This window comes from Dicentrarchus labrax, unplaced genomic scaffold, assembly GCF_905237075.1.
Source record: "Dicentrarchus labrax unplaced genomic scaffold, dlabrax2021, whole genome shotgun sequence".
NCBI classification, from domain to species: Eukaryota; Metazoa; Chordata; class Actinopteri; family Moronidae; genus Dicentrarchus; species Dicentrarchus labrax.
This window is the reverse complement of record NW_026136724.1, coordinates 6734909-6753659: the sequence shown is the minus strand read 5'-3', so window position 1 is coordinate 6753659 and position 18751 is coordinate 6734909. Positions and strand designations below refer to the sequence as shown.

Sequence of the window (18751 nt, the reverse complement as noted above, 5' to 3'; positions counted from 1 at the left end):
CTCTACTCGTGCTACTGTTACAGTACGTACTAGCATTCTGCATTATATCTTAATTACCACGTATTGCCACAATGACTGCTGTTCAGCAAGTTGCTTTAAAGCATTATGGATTTAATCTGTTTTCTGGGCTTTCGGTTGACGACAGCTCTACCACAAATAAAAATGTTCACACCCGAGGTAAAAATACTGTTATCCCTCAAAAGTACATTAACAGGGAAATAATGTCCCTAATGCCTTAAGCCTTACATCTACAGGAGATGCAGTTTTCTTTACATTAATGCCTTTAGCCAGGATGGAAAATGTCACAATGCTCAGCCTGCTCCTGAACATAAATACCATTAAATATCAGTGATGTCAGCTGACTTAACTATGTCACAGTGGCCTATTTAGGAGACAAATCTACCTTATCAACCCATTACTGAGGATGTCACTACTGTACAGCCATACCACAACAGCAGATCTCTGTTTTTTAACACTTTGCCACTTACATTTACACATTTGCCTTGTTACCATTACATTTGTGATACACTGTAAGCTTTTTTAAAGCCTGTGACTGTGAATTGTCTGTTGGGCTATTGTTCTAAAGGTCCTTAGACTTGTTTGTCATTTCAAACATGTCATGCTCTGTTTGCTTTGACGAGCTTAAAGCTTACAGGTGCAACCCATTGAAATAATTAAGAAACAGAGCAAAAGTCATCAGTATAAAACATCAGAAATGCAGTGAATTGTAAAGAATATGTCAGTTCTAACTCAGCCTAAAATAATATACAGATGCTAGATAAACTTTTCTTGAATCTTCTTTTAAATGCCAATAGTACCTTTGGAAATATTAAATGAGTTTGTCTTTACTTTATATATTTACTTCTCCTCTTACATAAGCAGCAGTAACCTTGCAGAGGAGGTTAGTAGGGCATCCATGGGTGAACAGTGGGCCATCCCGCTTCCCTCTGTAGCTGACCATCAAAGCACAGATGCTACTGATGCAACAGTAGCTGTGTGGTGCGTTTGTGTGTGTGGGAGGAAGGCTGGGCTTTGTATGTGTGTTAGTGAGTGAGATGTTGTCATCATCGGTAGAGCTGTCACTGAAGAGGAAGGTATGCATGTGTGTGTGGTGATGGGTGGGTGTGAGAAAGACGTAGATGGAGTATTATGATTTTTTTGGCTTGTATATAGTGTTCTATGAATAACTCAATAAATGTAATTTTCAACAAATCCCTTTGTAAACTGCCAACTGTTTCAATTAGAATCAAATAAGAAAGTTGTACTCTATCAACTGAGCTGGAGGGGGAAAGAAAATAAATCTCAACACACTCTAAAGCTAAGTACACCGAGTCACACTGCTCTGCATATTGAGAAGAAAAACGCCTGCAGAAGCTCAACTTTCTGCTAATAAATAAGACAGGAGGCAGTCACATTTAACTCCACAAAAACCTTCACCCTCCACATGAACCTGCTTTTAGGTTACAAAAAAAATACCTTTTTGTGTTTGGCATGCCACAGAAAATCTAAGTGCTGCCGGTCATAGCTTAAAAGGTCCAGTGTGTAACATTTAGGAGTATCTATTAGAGAAATGGAATATAAGATTCATAGGTACGTTTTCATTAGTGTACAATCACCTGACAATAAGAATCATCGTGTTTTTGTTACCTCAGAATGACCTATTTTTATCTATGCAAGGAGTGGGTCCTCTTCTGAGGTGCAGTTTGGTAAATATTACATTTGAAGGAGTCAGATTTTTAGCCCCCAATGTTACAGCCTTGCTTTCAAGGTTGCCTTTTCATTATAATTAAATAAAATACAAAATAATTTAATGTTAATTCCTAAACATGTGGAGGGCCTTATGAAATGGATCTAGCTCCTCTGCTAGTTTGAGACCCCTTGCAATAGGCCATCTCTACCTCCCAAATGCCCACTTCTTCCGAACCCCATAGACCTAGTCTGTGAGACAGGCTTTCTGTTAAACACATTCAGTGTAGGGAATCCTGGTGAGTTTGATGTAGAGAGTGACAAAAAGGAAGATAAAACTTCAACTCACAGCTGCATAATCAGGTAGAGGTGGTCAGGACTCTCGTAGATGTCCTCCAACGCCACAATGTTCTCATGCTTGATCCTGCAAAGCAAAGACAAACCAATCAGTGAAGCTTTTTATTTCAAAGCTGTAACATGTTCTGCATCACACAATAACCCATTAACAGAACTAAATGACTTTTAATCCTAATGATTGCCGTTGAACTTCTCCATTAAGTTTCTGCCACATTAATAAATGTAACTGATAATCCAGAGTAATCCTCTGACAGTCTTTTACCTAGGGTGGCCTTATAATCCGGACTTCACCATCCAGATTTCAACAGTTTTAAACCTTAATTTCTCAACTGACAAAACAGTCTCTCCTAAGGTCCATTTTGTGGCTGTTCTGGAGCTTTCAGTCATATTACACGATCTTCTGCCCAGTTGTTGTTCAGATTTCCATTTTATTTTATTTGCCAAGTTTCTATCAAACACAATCTGCTGATGTGATATGATTGAAAGCTCTAGAACAGCTACTGAATGGACCCTTTTTTATACTTTATTGCAATGTTTCCTTCATAATTTTTCATTTGTTCATTGCATATTTATACATAAATATATATATATACATACATCCATACACGTATATACACATGTAGATACATACACTTTTTTCATTTTTTTAAAATACAAATTGAACTAATAAACTACAAAAGAATAGCACAAGATACAAAACAGCAACCAACTCAAATACTACATCAATAAAAAAAGTTTAAAAGGAGAAAAAAGGAAAAGAAAATGAATGAAAGAAACAGAAAAAACAAGGAGTGATGTGGCAGGGTCGGGGAAAGGACATTGGGATCAGGGATAAGAAGGACCTACTGAATGGACCTTGAGGTGAGTGTGTTTTGTGCCAATGTGAAGGATTGTTGACACCTAAAGAAAACTGTGAGATGCGGTTGAAAGCTCTAGAAAAATAGTCTGTAGTGTATTGTGTGTGTAATGTACCTTGAATTGAGATGTTTATACAAAAAGTTCTACTTCCAAAGTTGAGAATGAACTTTAACACAAAAATGTTTTTATTTCTTTACTCCCAGCACAAAATTTTTCTTGGATTTGAACCCTTTTTCATCTTCTCCTCACCTTTCTGATCGTTTCTGTCCGTTCTCTCCTGATTTCTCCATGGTTACAGCGCTGTGATGAGAGTGTTCCCATCCGTCTATTTGTGTGTGTGTGTGTGTGTGTGTATATGTGTAAATCTGTTATCCTAACACCTCATACCTTGTAGAAACATGATTGATTATGTGTGTGGGTTAATCATCTTTTGCATTGTGAACAGAGGTAATTCCCCCTGGTCTATCTCTCTCAAACACTCACTCACTCACTCACTCACTCACTCACTCACTCACTCACTCACTCACTCACTCACTCACTCACTCACTCACTCACTCACTCACTCACTCACTCACTCACTCACTCACTCACTCACTCACTCACTCACTCACTCACTCACTCACTCACTCACCAGGTGCATTGGTGAGCATCTAACACTTATTATGGAGCATATGACCGGAGAGAGCTGACACGCATGCAGGCACGCAGGTTGAAAAGGGATAATGTCTGTGTATTCGAGCCCTGTCTGGGATAATGAAGAGCTGGCAGCAAACAGTCAGAGTGTAATGGCAGAGGGGAGCATTCAGATACACCCTCTCATACATTACAGGCTTAATGCTAGACTTGTTGTTCTCATTCATGGATTTCTCTTGCGTGTGTCCTCTATTACTGCTGTGCACAGCTGGAGCAGCTGTACACTGGACCATGTGGCATTTCAATCTACTTTGTACCTTTTGAAATGATTTTTTTATATAACATAAGCTCTGACTTGTGCTTGTGTAAGTGTTAACTTGATGAACAGAAAATTAATCAACACCAACATTTTCTAATTTCAGCATCACAACTGTGAGTATTTGCTGCTTTGAATACCTTTGAGTTTTGGACTACTTGAAGAGGTCACCTTACACTCTGGGAACTTGAAAATGGCATTTTCCACTTCATTCATACAACATTTTGTATACCTCTCTCTCTCTCTCTCTCTCTCTCCCTATATGTTCCTGCCTATCTCTACAGTGTTAACTATCAAACAAAGACAAACATGCCATGAAATTTAAAGGATTAAAAACCCAGGTAAAACTGCAGTTTTTTCCTCATTTACTGTTTTTCTTTTCTTTTAATGATATGCTCAATGTTTCTTAACATTGAAACATGGGACTCTCTCCAATTATGTAATGATAATAGTTTCATGTTATGACCACCAGTTTTACTTATTTCAGCTTTGCTCTGAGAAATAATTTTTTAATACTACAACATAAGAAGGCGGCGTTTGAAGATTCAAATCAAAGAGGCACAAAAGGTACAAACAACAAATGTGTTAATTTGTATTTCTTTGTTCCTAATACGACGTCTCAACTAAACAACTATGTTCTAGTGGAGAATAATTTCATTAAAATCAAAAGCTTGCACCGTCTTTTAGGTTAGCTAAATGCATTAGCTGCTGTTTGTTAAAGTTAGAGTGACCATCACAGCAGTAATCTCAGAGGATAACAATCTTTATTCTTAGTGTTTAAGTAATATCTTAGTACAATTTCTGTAAACTAATGAGAGCACGCTGGCTATTTATAGTAAACGGGCTGGGACACTCCCTGGAAATTTTGTACCATGGGAAATGAGGAAGAAATGTCAACTACCAGGATGATTCTGTTGGCCTCTACCTACTGTAATACAGGTGGTATCATTACTGTTTGTCTTCCTCCAAATATAAACCAAATTTCTTGTTTTTTTCTGTAACTCTTTACCCAAATAGAGCTTTAGCTGTATTTGCTGTGGAAGGACACCACCCTTTGTGCTGTAAAGTGATCCATCAGATTTCCCTCCAAAGCCGACCTGGTGTCACACAGCGTACATGCTGGTAGAGACTGCCAGTCTGCTCACTTACGCTCTCATTTGTTTACACTAATGACACTCATTTGTCTAAATGAATGTCTGCATCTCTCCCTCATTACTAGAGGCAATTCTCATTTTCTCTGTTACACAGTGGAGCCAAATGGGCAAATTCAATGTATTTAATAGCATAATACATCTGTATTGTCGCAGCATAGAGAAGTCCAGCAGTTTGACATTTATGTGTAATTGTGTGGTTACATGATTGTGTGTAAGATAATCCTGGTTTTTCATTTTACAGGTTCTCTGCAGGAACCCTCCCTTGCATGTGAGCATGAGTTATTCCCATGGATCTGTGTTAAACACTGCATGATGTAACATGGCAGCTTATTTATTCCTATTAAAATCTGCTCACCTGCAGCACATATACAGTGTTTCTATCACTTCCAACAAACATGTGAGAACTGGTGGTCTTTTTCTCGCTCTGTCTGGTCGGCTGCACATTCATGCCATAAAAATAATATGGTGATGTGACTCCTGGTGGTTGTTAAATTCACAATATACTGGACCTGGTTAAACATTTAAATAGACATTGTTTAGTGTGTGTGTTATGCTCAGGAATGTTTCTTTACTTTCTTTTAGGCCTGTGCAATAAAACAATGGCAATATATTGGTAATGCACGTAATGAATAGCAATGAGACAATTGTTCAATAAAATATTGATAGGCTTTATTAAATCCAGGGTTCCTGGCAAATGGTGTTCTTTCGGGGGGCTTGTGTATTTCAAATGAAGCAGAAATGCACACCAGAGGTAATGATGTGTCCCAAAACTCAAAACTCACATGGTTGACGACCTGGTGCATATTTTGCATCAAGATGGGCAGCTTTTCTATTTCCCAGCATCAAAGCTTCAGAAAACCACATTTGCTCCTTGGATTGGCACCATAGTTAAAAATGGACAGTCTCTGTGTCATCACCCATAGGTTTCTGAGAAGCTTGTTGTGAAGCTTAGTGTGCTTGGTTCTGGCCGTCGCCATCTTGGCAGTCCTGACTCCGCCAGATCCCGGCTAATCCAAAAATGGGCAAATATTTGGATCGTGGATGGAGCTGAGGAGGCTGAATGAAGCCTGGTTACTGAAAACTGCTGCCTGTGACGGCAGCAACCATGCCCTTAATTATGAATAACTTTAAGCCTTAATATAATTTAAACAGGTGAGTGATATGAAACATTTTTGCTTTAAAGTTTTATTTTAATTTGGGACCTTATTGAGATTGACTCATTTTGTAGCCAGCCTCAAGTGGCCGTTCAAGGACTTAGTTCCGTGATGGCTTCATTTGCTGCTTGACTGGCACATCCCAGTTACTCTACCTTGACTACTACACATGCACTTTCAGCTCCAACAAAGAGTGCAGCATCCAAACAGAATTCACAACAGGAATCTAACAGTTTATACTACTGTGCAGCTGTTTTGTGCTCAGACAGACAGAAGTTTCAGTCGTGATGTGTGTATGTGTGTGTGTGTGTGTGTGTGTGTGTGTGTGTGTGTGTGTGTGTGTGGTAGGTGGGCTGTGGATCGTGACCTGGGGGCGGGGGGTTGGTGGAGGAGTGAGGAGAGAGAGGAGATGCGCAGTTGCCCCGGTAACCAGGAATTAGGAGGCTTATGTGGTATGTGTGTTTGTCTAAGAGCACTCACTTCCTCAGCACGGCGATCTCGTTCTCGATGCTGCTCTCCTTCCCCTTCAGAGCCTTTTTTGGGATGCACTTCACCGCAAACATCCGGCCGGTCAGCCTCTCCTGGGCCAGGACCACCTCGGAAAAGGCTCCTCTGTGGAAATAAAAAGTCATGTGAGTCACAAGTAGATCCTTAATTGGACAATGTAACCGTCCAGCCTCTGGTGTCCTGCAGGTTTTCACATTAAACAAATTTGGGTGAAAAACAAATTGCATTCTCTCAGCCGCGGGGGGAAGTTGTACACCCTGCAGGGTCTAATCTGCAAGCACAAACCAGCATGATAAAAACCAGGAGTGTTTATTTAGAGGATATTCTAGCAGCAGCATATAGGCCATTATCTTATAATGAGTATATTAGTATATTGTAACTGAAAGGTCGTGTAAAATAGGTGGAATTAACCCATTTTTAGAGCACTGGGGCTCACATTTTTAGTGTCATTAATGCAGAAATACAGCAAACTAAAACTCCTTTCTTCCTAAATAAATACATTGTGAATGCAGTTGATTTGCCTTTAAGATCCCACTACAACAGGTACAGGTATTTGATAATCATCAACATTATACTGCAATGGTAATGTGATTGGATCTGCCAAGTGTAACATCAGAACATTAGATTGTTTTAATTTATTCATTTAAAATGTCTGCTACGCTTGAAAATAATTCAATTTTTTTGTTTCTCGCATCATAAAAACGTATGATCCTCAATACTAATCATGGCACCAATATTAGGCTAAACCCACCGAAATTTAAATTCAGCCATGTCTTTCAGTTCTTGTATGAGTGTGTCTGTGCTTGTTTGTGTGTGCGTGTGTGTGTGTCTGTCAGGAAGACAAGTAATGTGATGAATGAAGATGAGCCAATTGCGAGTTAATCTGCCTGAACCGTGTGTTGACTCCTGTGTCTATCTGCCTTCTTCTGTGAGCTCCTCCTGTACAACATTCAGACTACCTGCAGCTGACACAAATCCAAATGTATAACCTTCTGAGACCTGCTAAATGCACAAGGATATTGAATTCAAGACTACAAGGAGGCTCTTATAAGGCACTTCATGGCATGGATGCTTGCTATACTTCTTTATTTTAGTCCCATATGAGCTTGTTTGTAGCTTGAAATCCTGAGCCAGAGGTAATTTTCTGTTCTGGAGTCCAGGCTTAGACCTAAGGGGGATAGAAACTGTGCATTCAGGGCAATAAGCCTGTAGAACGACCTGCCTGTGGGAAATAAGGTTGGCTCAGTCTATATCATCTTTTAAATCTCTTCCTAAAAACACTTTTATAGTAGACCTTATTGCATTAAATGAAGACCACTTGGGGCCAGAGGAACAAACTGTTCACACAACATTTACATGTTATCACCTTATAAAGTTGTTGTGGTGAATGTGTTAGCAAACAGTTGCCTATTTACACATCCACCAGACACAGAAGCAATATTAGCATTCATTTGGAGTTGTGTTCTTGGCCACCTGATGAATGGAAATCCAATATTTACTCTCCTTTTAGCTCTGTTTTTGGTATCCACCAAATCCTGAGGGAAATGTGTAGCTGCTAAAAGCTCGACTATACTCACCAGCTAGCTGCTAACTTTACTGTCTGCTGTTGTGGGTAAACCAAAAGAAGCTAAAACAACTCAAAAGGTTATGAGGGAAACTACAGAGTCTGGTAATAATTATGAGAGGGTTTCTCAATACGAGCAACCTTTCTCACATGACATGACTTTTATGATCCCTAAACTTTTCCTCTAGCTCAGGTCAGATTTTTGTGTGTATTGTATTGTGTGTTTTGTATATATGCCTTAATAGATGGTCTATCTATAGTGACATAAATACCAGCAACCCTAATGACATTCCTGTTCTTTACATGTACTTAGTGTTTAGTGTAAATTAGCAAGTGTTGGCATGCTAACAACGAGGAATGTAACAATATATTGGACAGTTAAATCTAATTCTGTCCGACTTTACTTGTCTGACGTCCTATGTCACTCGTATCAGTAGCTGTATCATGCAAAGACAAGGCAGCGGCAGGTTACGACTTTGAAATTGAGCAAGCACCATCTTGAGAAAATGACAAAGGTAAGAAGAAAACAGACAAGAAGTGGCTGTTTTCCATACGTTATATTTTCAGTTTTAAAATAAATATGCTTTGTTTTACATAGTTTGTACCCAACCTCAGAAAAAAAGGGATTCTTTAATTTGACCAAGAAAATAAAAGGACAAGAAATATTTTGTAGATCGTTTTAAAATAATTTTCAAATTTGTTAGAAAATCATGCCGTGAACCCAGTATGGTGAATTGTATTGATTTTTTTACAAAAAATTAAAGAAAACTGGCAAAAGCAGTCAGGTTTAAAAAGAAGAACCTACCACAAACACCAATGGGAGCAATAGAAAGAAAGAAAGAACGAAAGTGCTGATGGACAGTCCAACTATGTTTTAAGATTGCTCTACTAACCTTGTTCTGTTGATTAAACATTTCATTCTAATATGAGTCAAGACTCAGTTCATGAATGAATCTCCATCCCTCCATCTTACACACCTGCCTGCTTGGAAAATGCCTTTCACATCAAGTTGCCTTTTATACAGTTGCACTAAACCTTCGTCACACCGTCCGCACCCTCTTCTTTTTCATTCATTCGTGTGTATTCTGGTGTGTATATTTGTGCTGCAAGTGTGTTTTAAGCTCCTCATTCAAGGGGAGAGATGCTGTTGTGAATGAGCCCTTTATCACATCAGTACGCGAGTGCTGCCGTGCAGAAAGCCCTAGAGCCGTTTAGAGGGAAGCATATTTGACAAGCCACCCATCTGCCACGAGGCCGACTAGCCTTGAGAACACCAGGGGTATCATCACAGCGGTAAACACACAGAGAAAACGCCTGCTCTTGGTGTTTTTCTCACGCCTCTCAGCAAGACTCTCGTTTTCTTCTCACCTTCACTCCCTCCCCCTCTCCCTCCCTCTGTCTGTCTCTTTGTCTCTCGCCTCACGCTCCATCTGAACACACCTTTTACAGTGGCAAGTGATCATCCTGCTGGTTAGTGATCAAGGTGTGCTCGCTCGCTCGCTCAGATCGCTTCAATTTCCTCACAGGCACGCACACACACATATAACAGACACCTGCTTGCACAGATAGTGGCTGTTGTGGGTTTCGATGACGTCAGAGCCAGACAAAACAAGTGGGCTGCACAGCTTTTCATTCATATATAAATATATACACACACATACATACATACACATACACACATACATATATATACACACATATATACACATACATATATACATACTTATATATACATATTCTCTCAGACTATGAGAGAGAGCGAGAGCGAGAGGTACATACATGAATGAGCACAATCTCTCTCTCTCACACACACATACTCCTGGCCTATGTGAGCATATTGAGAGTGAATTCAGCCTTAATCTGCACTCAACTCCCCTCCCAGTAATCCCAATAATTCCACAATTATAACAGTAGAGAACAAACACATTATGTCTGATAAAAAAAGATATAATCGGTAGCATAACAATGAGTTCACTTTGATAATGATGAAAATTTCTGGTCCTCGGTCTCTATAAAATGATTTTAGTGCTCCATTGGTGTAATTACTGTAAACAAACATTCCCACAACTGGCTCACTTAAACTAGATCTCACACCAGTGGTATTGGTAATTATGGCATGCAGTGACTCTTAGATTTTCCCAGCTGCAGTTCTTAGGAATTTGCACAGGTGGGCCGTTTGCAGCTGCAGTTGCTTTTGTTGTCATTCTGTTGGTAAATCCATTTGAATTGGAGGTGTAAAATAATTCAGTGGTAACACATTATGAAACAGAGGAACAACTGTTAAAAGCTGCTATTGGTCCCTATTTTCATAATAACATTGGATCAAATGACTATGTGTAATGTTAAAAGAGGATGCGTATAGTGACACACCCACAGAGAATTATCACCTAACTCTGAATCTCTCTCTGAAACTCTGAAACTTTACATCTGAAACCACTCAGATGTAAAACCAATAAGGGGACATGCAGAAGAAAAGAGGACCAAACCATTCTCTGTCCAGCTTTGGTAGACCTCAAAGATAGTGCGCTTCTATAGAGGGATTGTTGTTCTACTAAACATTACCACAAACAAATATGAAAGAATAACACGAGAAAATCTGAATAAATGTCACTTTACAAGGATACAAGTTATTTCATTGCCATTTACAACGCTTTTACAGTGGTTGTATAATGAAATTAAGGTTGTAGTTCCCTTTATGCTACCAGTAAAAACCACAGAACATTTGTTCTTAAAATGAAACTTCATTCAGTTTCAACCTCACAGTTAAACCTTCAACCCGACTGTATATCTCAACCAAATGAAACACCTATAGTATGGGAGAGCACCGACATGTTAAGACAGCGCCCTCCACCACCATCATCAAAACAGAGGTAACAGATGATGTCCAGAGACTTAGAGCATCTATTTCAAGGAGCACTGAAACTTTTGAGTCTTGTGGTGGAATAAGACCTTAATGAGGCACTTTACATTGTTTTTTTCCTTCTTTAATTTGTGTCCCTCATAAACTGCAACACTGCCTGAAACCTTTCCTGCTTTCAGAGCCATAATCATAAGAGGTTACAGTAAAAACCATATTGACACCGATGTGACCGTCAACAAAATGTGAATTATGAAAGTGTGACTGAGAGACAATCTGTTCATTCATGCTGAATATTATGTCTGAATGGTGGGAAGATGTGAAAGAAAAATGAAGCTAAACTGTACTGAAATGAGGAAAAAGGTCAGGTGTATGTGTGTGTGTGTGTGTGTCTGAATGGAGGCAAAATGGACCTAATAAATAAGCTACTCGCAGGTCCACAAACACACACAACCACCGCCACTACCGCAACAGCAGAAACACAGCATGGTCCACTTCACATTTTGTCAACCCTAAATGTATTTGCTTGCCGCACACACATGCGCTAAAGGACCTGCAGGGTTCATTTGATTGGAGGAAGGGGGCTTGGATAACATCTGGCAGCTGAGTTCACAAACCGGACTGTGTTTGTGTCTGGGGTTGACTAGCTGGCAGTCCCCACTTGCTGTTACCCGCAGCAACAATGATTGCATTTCCTCCTGTATGAACCTGTGTAATTGTGTCAGTCGAGCTCCACTGCCTCCATCAGTGCGCCGAAAGGGGGAAATCTATTGGCAGCAACTTGTGTGCATGTGTGTGTTCTCCATCATGCACATACCCAACAGCGAAACAGTCTGTCTTACACACATGCGCGCACGCACATTGTAAGACAGAGATAGACACGGAGAGACTAGAATAGGCTGACAAGGTGACAGTGACACATTTAACATGGAGACTGACAGCAGCCATCAGTGTTTCTCAATGTCAGGGTGAAAATACTTTCAGCCTACAAAGTTGTTCAGTCATCAGATTCTGTGTGAAAAGCAAAAATCCACTAGGAAACAAAGTAAAACTGCTAAAAACCGACCACAGATTTTATTTGGTGGATGTATATTGTAAATGACCTGGCTCTATTTCCAGCTGCTAATTAGTTAGAAGAAATTGTATTTGAACATCTTGTAGGCCCCTCCAAAGATGAAACAAGGATCAAGTAAGGCCTTTTCTGTCCTGAGATGCTCTCTGGGCTCCACAGAGGGGGCAGGAGTGGGAAAAAAAACAGGATGGCCATGATGGGCAACATCTTACACCCCATCATGAAACCCCTGAGTGCTGTGAGTTGCTCCTTGATTGACAAGGTGCTACCATCTGCAGTGTGTGAAGGAAATGCTACCGCAGGTCTTGTGTCGTGTCCACTGCTGTCAGACTGTTCAATCACCACTGTTCTCAATGGACCAAAACTACTACAGGTAAGTCAATTAGATTACTGACATTGCCTCTGCAAGAAAAAACTCATTTCTGCACAATGCTCTGGCAAAAAACAAACAAAGAAAACAACAACGGAAAAAAATGAGAACTTTGCTCAATATTTGCCTTAATGGCATGTGACTGCAAGAAGTGACATTAGCCAAACAGATCCAAGTGCACAAAATCCTCCCTCATAGCGTGTGCAGTGTTTTACCGTCTGAAAAACCTTATACTAAAACCGTTAACTCAAACTGGCCGACCAGGATAGTAAAAAAAAAATCTATAAAAATCAATTTAAAAAAGTATCTATTTGATAAACAAAGTAAGCTGATGGAGTGAGACACCTCAAGCTTCTGTCTAATTAGCATGATTTCACGCGTGTATTAACAAACCTACATAAACAGGGTCATTAAACAAGAGCAGTCAGTCAACAATGTAGCCCCGTATCCTAGACAACAGCAGAAAGTCCATTAATGCCCTTCTGTTGGCTCGCAGAGTGCCCAGGTACAGTGGAGTTGACATAGATTGAGGCTGTGAAATGGCGCAGTTATTATATTAATTCATTAAATGCAAAATGTTAACACATCTCTCATGAGAGCAGGCTCAACCACAAACACCCTCCCTGCACAATCTAATCTGTGGCCCTTTGTTAGCTCCCTGTTATTCACTGTTTGAATAACATAGCTCCTGCATTCACTTCACGCTGCAATTTCATCAGCTTCTCAACAGTCTTTCCAGCTCCTATCAGTGTGAATGGCTTTTATCTGTACCATCTAATTTCTGTTTCATTTGGGCTGTAATAACATTTAGACTGAAGTATAACTACAACTGAGGAAGAGCAGCGTTGATTATAAAAATGAAATCAAGTCTCAGATTTGAGAATGGGAGATAAATGACAAAAAGTGTTAAGAAAAAGGCAGCTGAGAAAGAGCGGGTTAGCTATCTGGATGCATATCGCTCACGCTCACGCACACACACACACACACACACACACACACACACTTGCAGAGAGGGTTAATGTCAGCTCGATAGGTCTGCTCCTGCCCCATCAATAATTAGCTGTTTAATCAAAGCAGAAGTGGTTGCCTCTGAATGGACTCTGCTCGCTCGCTCGCTCTCACACACACACACACGCGCGCACACACGAACACACACACACACACACACACACACACACACACACACACACACACACACACACACACACACACACACACACACACACACACACACACACACACAGCAGAAGGCCTGATAATGACAGAGCATGGACAAGGACAATTATCCAGTGCCAAACTATCGTCATCACTGAGGAGAACACATACACACACATGCACATCCATTATTTTCATGTGCTCTGAATACAAAGTAATCCGTTTGAATGGTGTGTCGTTGTCTCGATGCCAACAAAAAGATAGGCAAGTTCCTGAAAAACACACACACACACACACACACACACACACACGATTTGTTCGGTTAAATGACAAAAAGATACAAAGAAAACCTGGAGAGATAATTGAAAGACAGGAAGAAAGAATAGCAGTGAAATGATTGGAGGGTTTGTGTGCGTCAGATCAGGAGGAGAGAATGACAAGAGAGAGAGAGAGAGAGAGAGAGAGAGAGAGAGAGAGAGAGAGAGAGAGAGAGAGAGAGAGAGATGAAATGTAGTTGGCAGGTAGGTGGTGTGGTTTGGTGGAAAAAGACCTGGCTCACTCCCGCTTCAGTTTTGGGAACAAGCCATTTGGCTTTCAGACAGAAACATTTCATCTGAAGCATCTTCCACTACCCAGCAGGCCGAGTGGTTTCGGTGCACCAGGAGTCCAACGAATGACATCAGCAGTGTTGGAGCCGCGTTCAGCCCAGGACACAAACCTTTTGTTTGGCTCAAAAAGTTGACTTTGTTGCATTTATTGTATAGTATTAGGTTCATTTAGGCTCATATTGCCCAATTACTGCGGCTTGGTTGTCACATGACTAAAAATCTGAATGACTAAACGTTTTAGTAACATGCATTTTCCAGTCCTTTCTTGTATCTCAACAAACTCACACATTCTCAGTCTATGTGTTGCTTTTTGTTGCCACCTTGGAAGTTCAGACAGAACCTGCAGAGTTCAGACAGCCTGTTGTGACTGAGTGTTTCTCCAGTGAGTGGAGGAGTCTCTTTACACAGCGGCGGCAGGTGAACTTGGTGGCGAGAAGAAGGTGGGGATCCATCGAAGCCAAGTTGCCACAGCAACATTAACAAAACATAACATAGCCCACTACTATAACAAAGTCGATGCATAAATGTGTATGAGGTGATGCACAAGACACTGAATATTTTAATTTATTCATCTTGAGCTTAAATATTTAATTCATTGGAAGTGTGTGTAGCTTCAATAAATCACTAGAACAAGGTGGTGAGAACATGCAGCACATTGTGTGAAACTGATGCGCAGCGTGGCAAAGAAGGATTCGTCCCCTAGATCAGCAGCATTTTTAGACGAGATTTGAAGGAAGGGATGCACAATTCAACTTTTTCTCTCCTGACAGCACTGATCCAAATCAAGTAAAAAAAAGATCCAACCAGCGTAACAAACACGAACAGTAACATGAAAGATCCGGCATGTTTTAAACAAACTACCTCGTTCAACTCTGACCTGTCATGCTTGCCGTAGTTGTGCACTCTCATGATATTCCTGCAATGGATTGTACATCACAAGTGGTAGCTAATCTGTGGAAACTGTTGCTTACATGGCTGTCTGACTGCTCATGTTTGTTTCCCCATTGGATTTCTAGTAATGTAATATTAGCTGAAGTTGTCAGTCACACACACACACACTTCCGGAAAAGCTCACTATCACAACTAGTCTCCATATGTACAAAAACATAAACACTTCAAGAGTCGAAAAGGGGGAGAGACAGCTAAGAGCCTCCTTCTTTCTGTGTCTCCGTTCCTCTTTTTTTGTGGGTGTGCGCTATACGCCTTTGTTGCAGAGTGCGTAGGCTTAAATAGCACTGTTGCCACGGCAGCAATTAAGTGCCCATTATAGTCTGTATTCTCACTGTGGCTCCGACAGCAGAAGATGAAGACGAGAGAGAGAGAGAGAGAGAGAGAGAGAGAGAGAGAGAGAGAGGAGAGTGCACTGAGAGAAAATGCCTGTACAGTCTTCTATGCAATTAGGACAAAAATCCACAAAACAGACACGTCAACCAGAATTTGGTCTGAAAGCTCCAGGCATTGTAATCCAGCCCATAGTCCATATGGGTGAGAAGAATGGGCTCCACTCCATCAGCAATACCACAACAGATGGGACGCGCATGCAGAGCTCTGTAGGACAAAATTAAACATTAACAGAAAAACATGAACCAATGCATGCAGGGCGAGATTACCTCAGGTCACTGACAATAAACACTCAAAATAGATAAATCAATGTGCTGGATTCATGTCAAAGGCATGCTGAGAACACAGGCGCGTATACCCAAGAACTGAGATACAGCTCGTGGTTCAAAACCCTAATTTCAGAGGAAACAAAAATAAACATGAAGCAAAAACAGATGCTTATCTGGACACTGGTTGTCTCAAACTTCAGACATAATAAACCGTTATCTTGACCTAAACAGTGAGGCATTAAGATTCACGGGTGTGACTTTTCCACGGAAAAGATGCAAATGCTGGGGCCTTTACCCAAAACAACTGTTGAAGGACAGCCATGCTACCAGCTATGTGCGGCTCTATTTGGTCAGAGAGGGGCTTTCAGCATGGCAAAATGCTCACAGTGGGCCGTAGTGCACAGAATGCCACGTAGATTTGTGTCCGACTTGATGGCGACTTGCTCTGATGTCATGCAAACGTGGGCAGTGATAACCTTGCGAGACTGAGACAGCCTCAGTTTTTTTAGAGCCTGGCGCCGCAGTTGCCCTCCGCTGACTGCAAGACCCAGGGCACGACTGGAAACGCCTGGCTGTTGCCTGATCAAAGAGCTGATTGGCAGGGAGCCCTGATAGCTCACCAGGTAGAGCTGGCGCCCCACATACCAGTCCTTGTGAGTCCTTGCAGCAGCGGCATGGGTTCAACTTTGACCTGTGGACCTTTGTGGTGTATAATCCCCTCTCTCTCTCTCGCCCCCATTCCCCTTTCCTGTTACTCTCGGTGTATATTTTTGACACTGTAACTGTCAGTACTGTTAACGCTTAATGTGGTATTGTTTCATTTGAATAATGTTTATCATACCTTCTCTGGCAGTAGCAGTTTGTTTCTTTCCCCGCGTGTTCAGTATTTGTTTTTTTTTAAAATGCTTCTGATCTAACTGATTTGGTTTGTTTACTTCCTAGCTAATTATTCTTAGGCATCTCGGCAAAATTGTTTTTCCTAACATGCATGCCACAAACAAAGCCTGACGACCTGAAATTCCTTGAGACAAATTAAGACAGAATTTAGGAGGAATTTAGGAGTGGCATAATATGTGTGTGTCTGTGTGTCTGTGTGTGTCTCTGTGTGTGTATCATTCAGTGGAAAGGGGGAGTGACTGCACAGGAAAGACAGAAAGATGATGCTTGTGTGTTCTCATGGACACACATGCACAGGCACATGTAAAATGCAGCCTGCAAGGTATGGATTTGCCATGGCAACAGCCTGACCACTACTGGGATGTCAGGACATTTGCCTTCTGTTTACATTAATCACCATGGAAACAGCTTCAGCCTGTGTATGGAGACATGGATGGATTCTAGGTAATCCAATGTTGCGTGTGAAAGGGAGAGTTCATGATGCATGCTTTTGAATCCATCTATGTATGTGTATGAGTGCCACACAAAAGAGAAGAAAAAAGACAAGGAAAAAAACATAAATGACGACAACCTGGACAATAAAGAATTAGCCAGCGTGATCCAGCAGAGCACAGTCACTACCGAAAGCTATTAGTTTTAGTCAGACATTTGTTGTAAATGTCAGGATGTGCTTGTGTGTACAGCAAGCTGGATTCTACTCTCCTGATTGTACCATCAGTTGTACAATAAACACTCTCTCTGCTAACTTCCTTTTCTTCAATTTTGTGATGACAGACCTTTATTTAAAGCTGTACTATCATTATTTTTTATATTAACAATGGATCAAATGACTTTGTGACAGCAGTCGTACCCACAGATAATGACCAGTTCCCCTTAGTGCTGCGGAGCATTTTAGCATGTTTTAGCCCATTGTTTTGGTTCGAAGAAGTTGCGAAGACCAAAACAGAGCTAAAAGGAGAAAGAGCATTGGACTTGCAACAGCAGGTTGTCAGAAATACAAACAAATCAATGCCAGCAATGCCATCACGTGTCTACTATATGTGTAAATAGGCTCCTCGCTAACTAACATGTTAGCTGTAATATCTTTATAAAGATGATAATGTTGTGTTTGCAGCTTGTTGCACTGTGCCCTTGTGGATAATAATCTATTATTGCAGGTTTAAAGAGCGACTGAAAGAAAGAACAAATACATACAGTTGACTAACACAGTTTTTTCTGGAACACTATTGGTGCTCTGCTTATGGTCCCTAAAAGTAAAAAGTGTGCTGTAGCTGGTGGAAGTAGCTAGCAGAGGATCTCATAACTAAGGATACTTGCTATCTTGACTCACTCGAACCATACCAATCTGTTTTTCCTTTTCTTTTCTTTTTTTTGGCTTGCTTGCTTTAAATGTTACAAATGCACAATATTATGTTTTCACAATTTGCTCCAGCACAAAATTTAGCAGCAGCTAAAGCTAGCATCAATATGTTGTCAATGAATATTGGGTAATGTAAGAAAATAGTAAACCAGTCAGAACTTGACTTTGGCTTTTACTTACTACATTTTTGTTTCTTTGTCTAAGTGTAACATTTAAGAATGGCCTCAAATCTACAATAAAGACAGCAGAGCATTACTTTAATCAACTGCCACAGCCAGAAAGCTGTTTTGATCACAGAGCAGTAGGTGACTCAGCAGTATGTCTCCTGTGACCTTGGAGGTTCCCCACAACACACACACACACACACACACACACACACACACACACACACACACACACACACACACACACACACACACACACACACACACACACACACACACACACACACACACACACACACACACACACACACACACACACACACACACACACACACACCAGATAGCCAACAATAGCATTAAATGTTGCAAAAAGGTATAAGGCTGACTGCAGTGACAGCAACACAAACACTGCAAGCACAGCACCAGAGA

At 40.7% G+C, this 18751-nt stretch overlaps 1 protein-coding gene across 1 annotated transcript in view; it reads right to left on the bottom strand.

Moving 5' to 3' along the window:
* camk1da (calcium/calmodulin-dependent protein kinase 1Da) overlaps nt 1-18751 on the bottom strand; it is a 59702-nt gene that overhangs the window by 26511 nt on the left and 14440 nt on the right. Inside the window, exons 2-3 of the mRNA XM_051392793.1 lie at nt 6639-6770; nt 2036-2110 (exon numbers count right to left, since the gene is read on the bottom strand). Of these exons, the coding sequence (XP_051248753.1) occupies nt 2036-2110; nt 6639-6770 (207 nt within the window). The remainder of the gene's footprint in view (nt 1-2035; nt 2111-6638; nt 6771-18751) is intronic.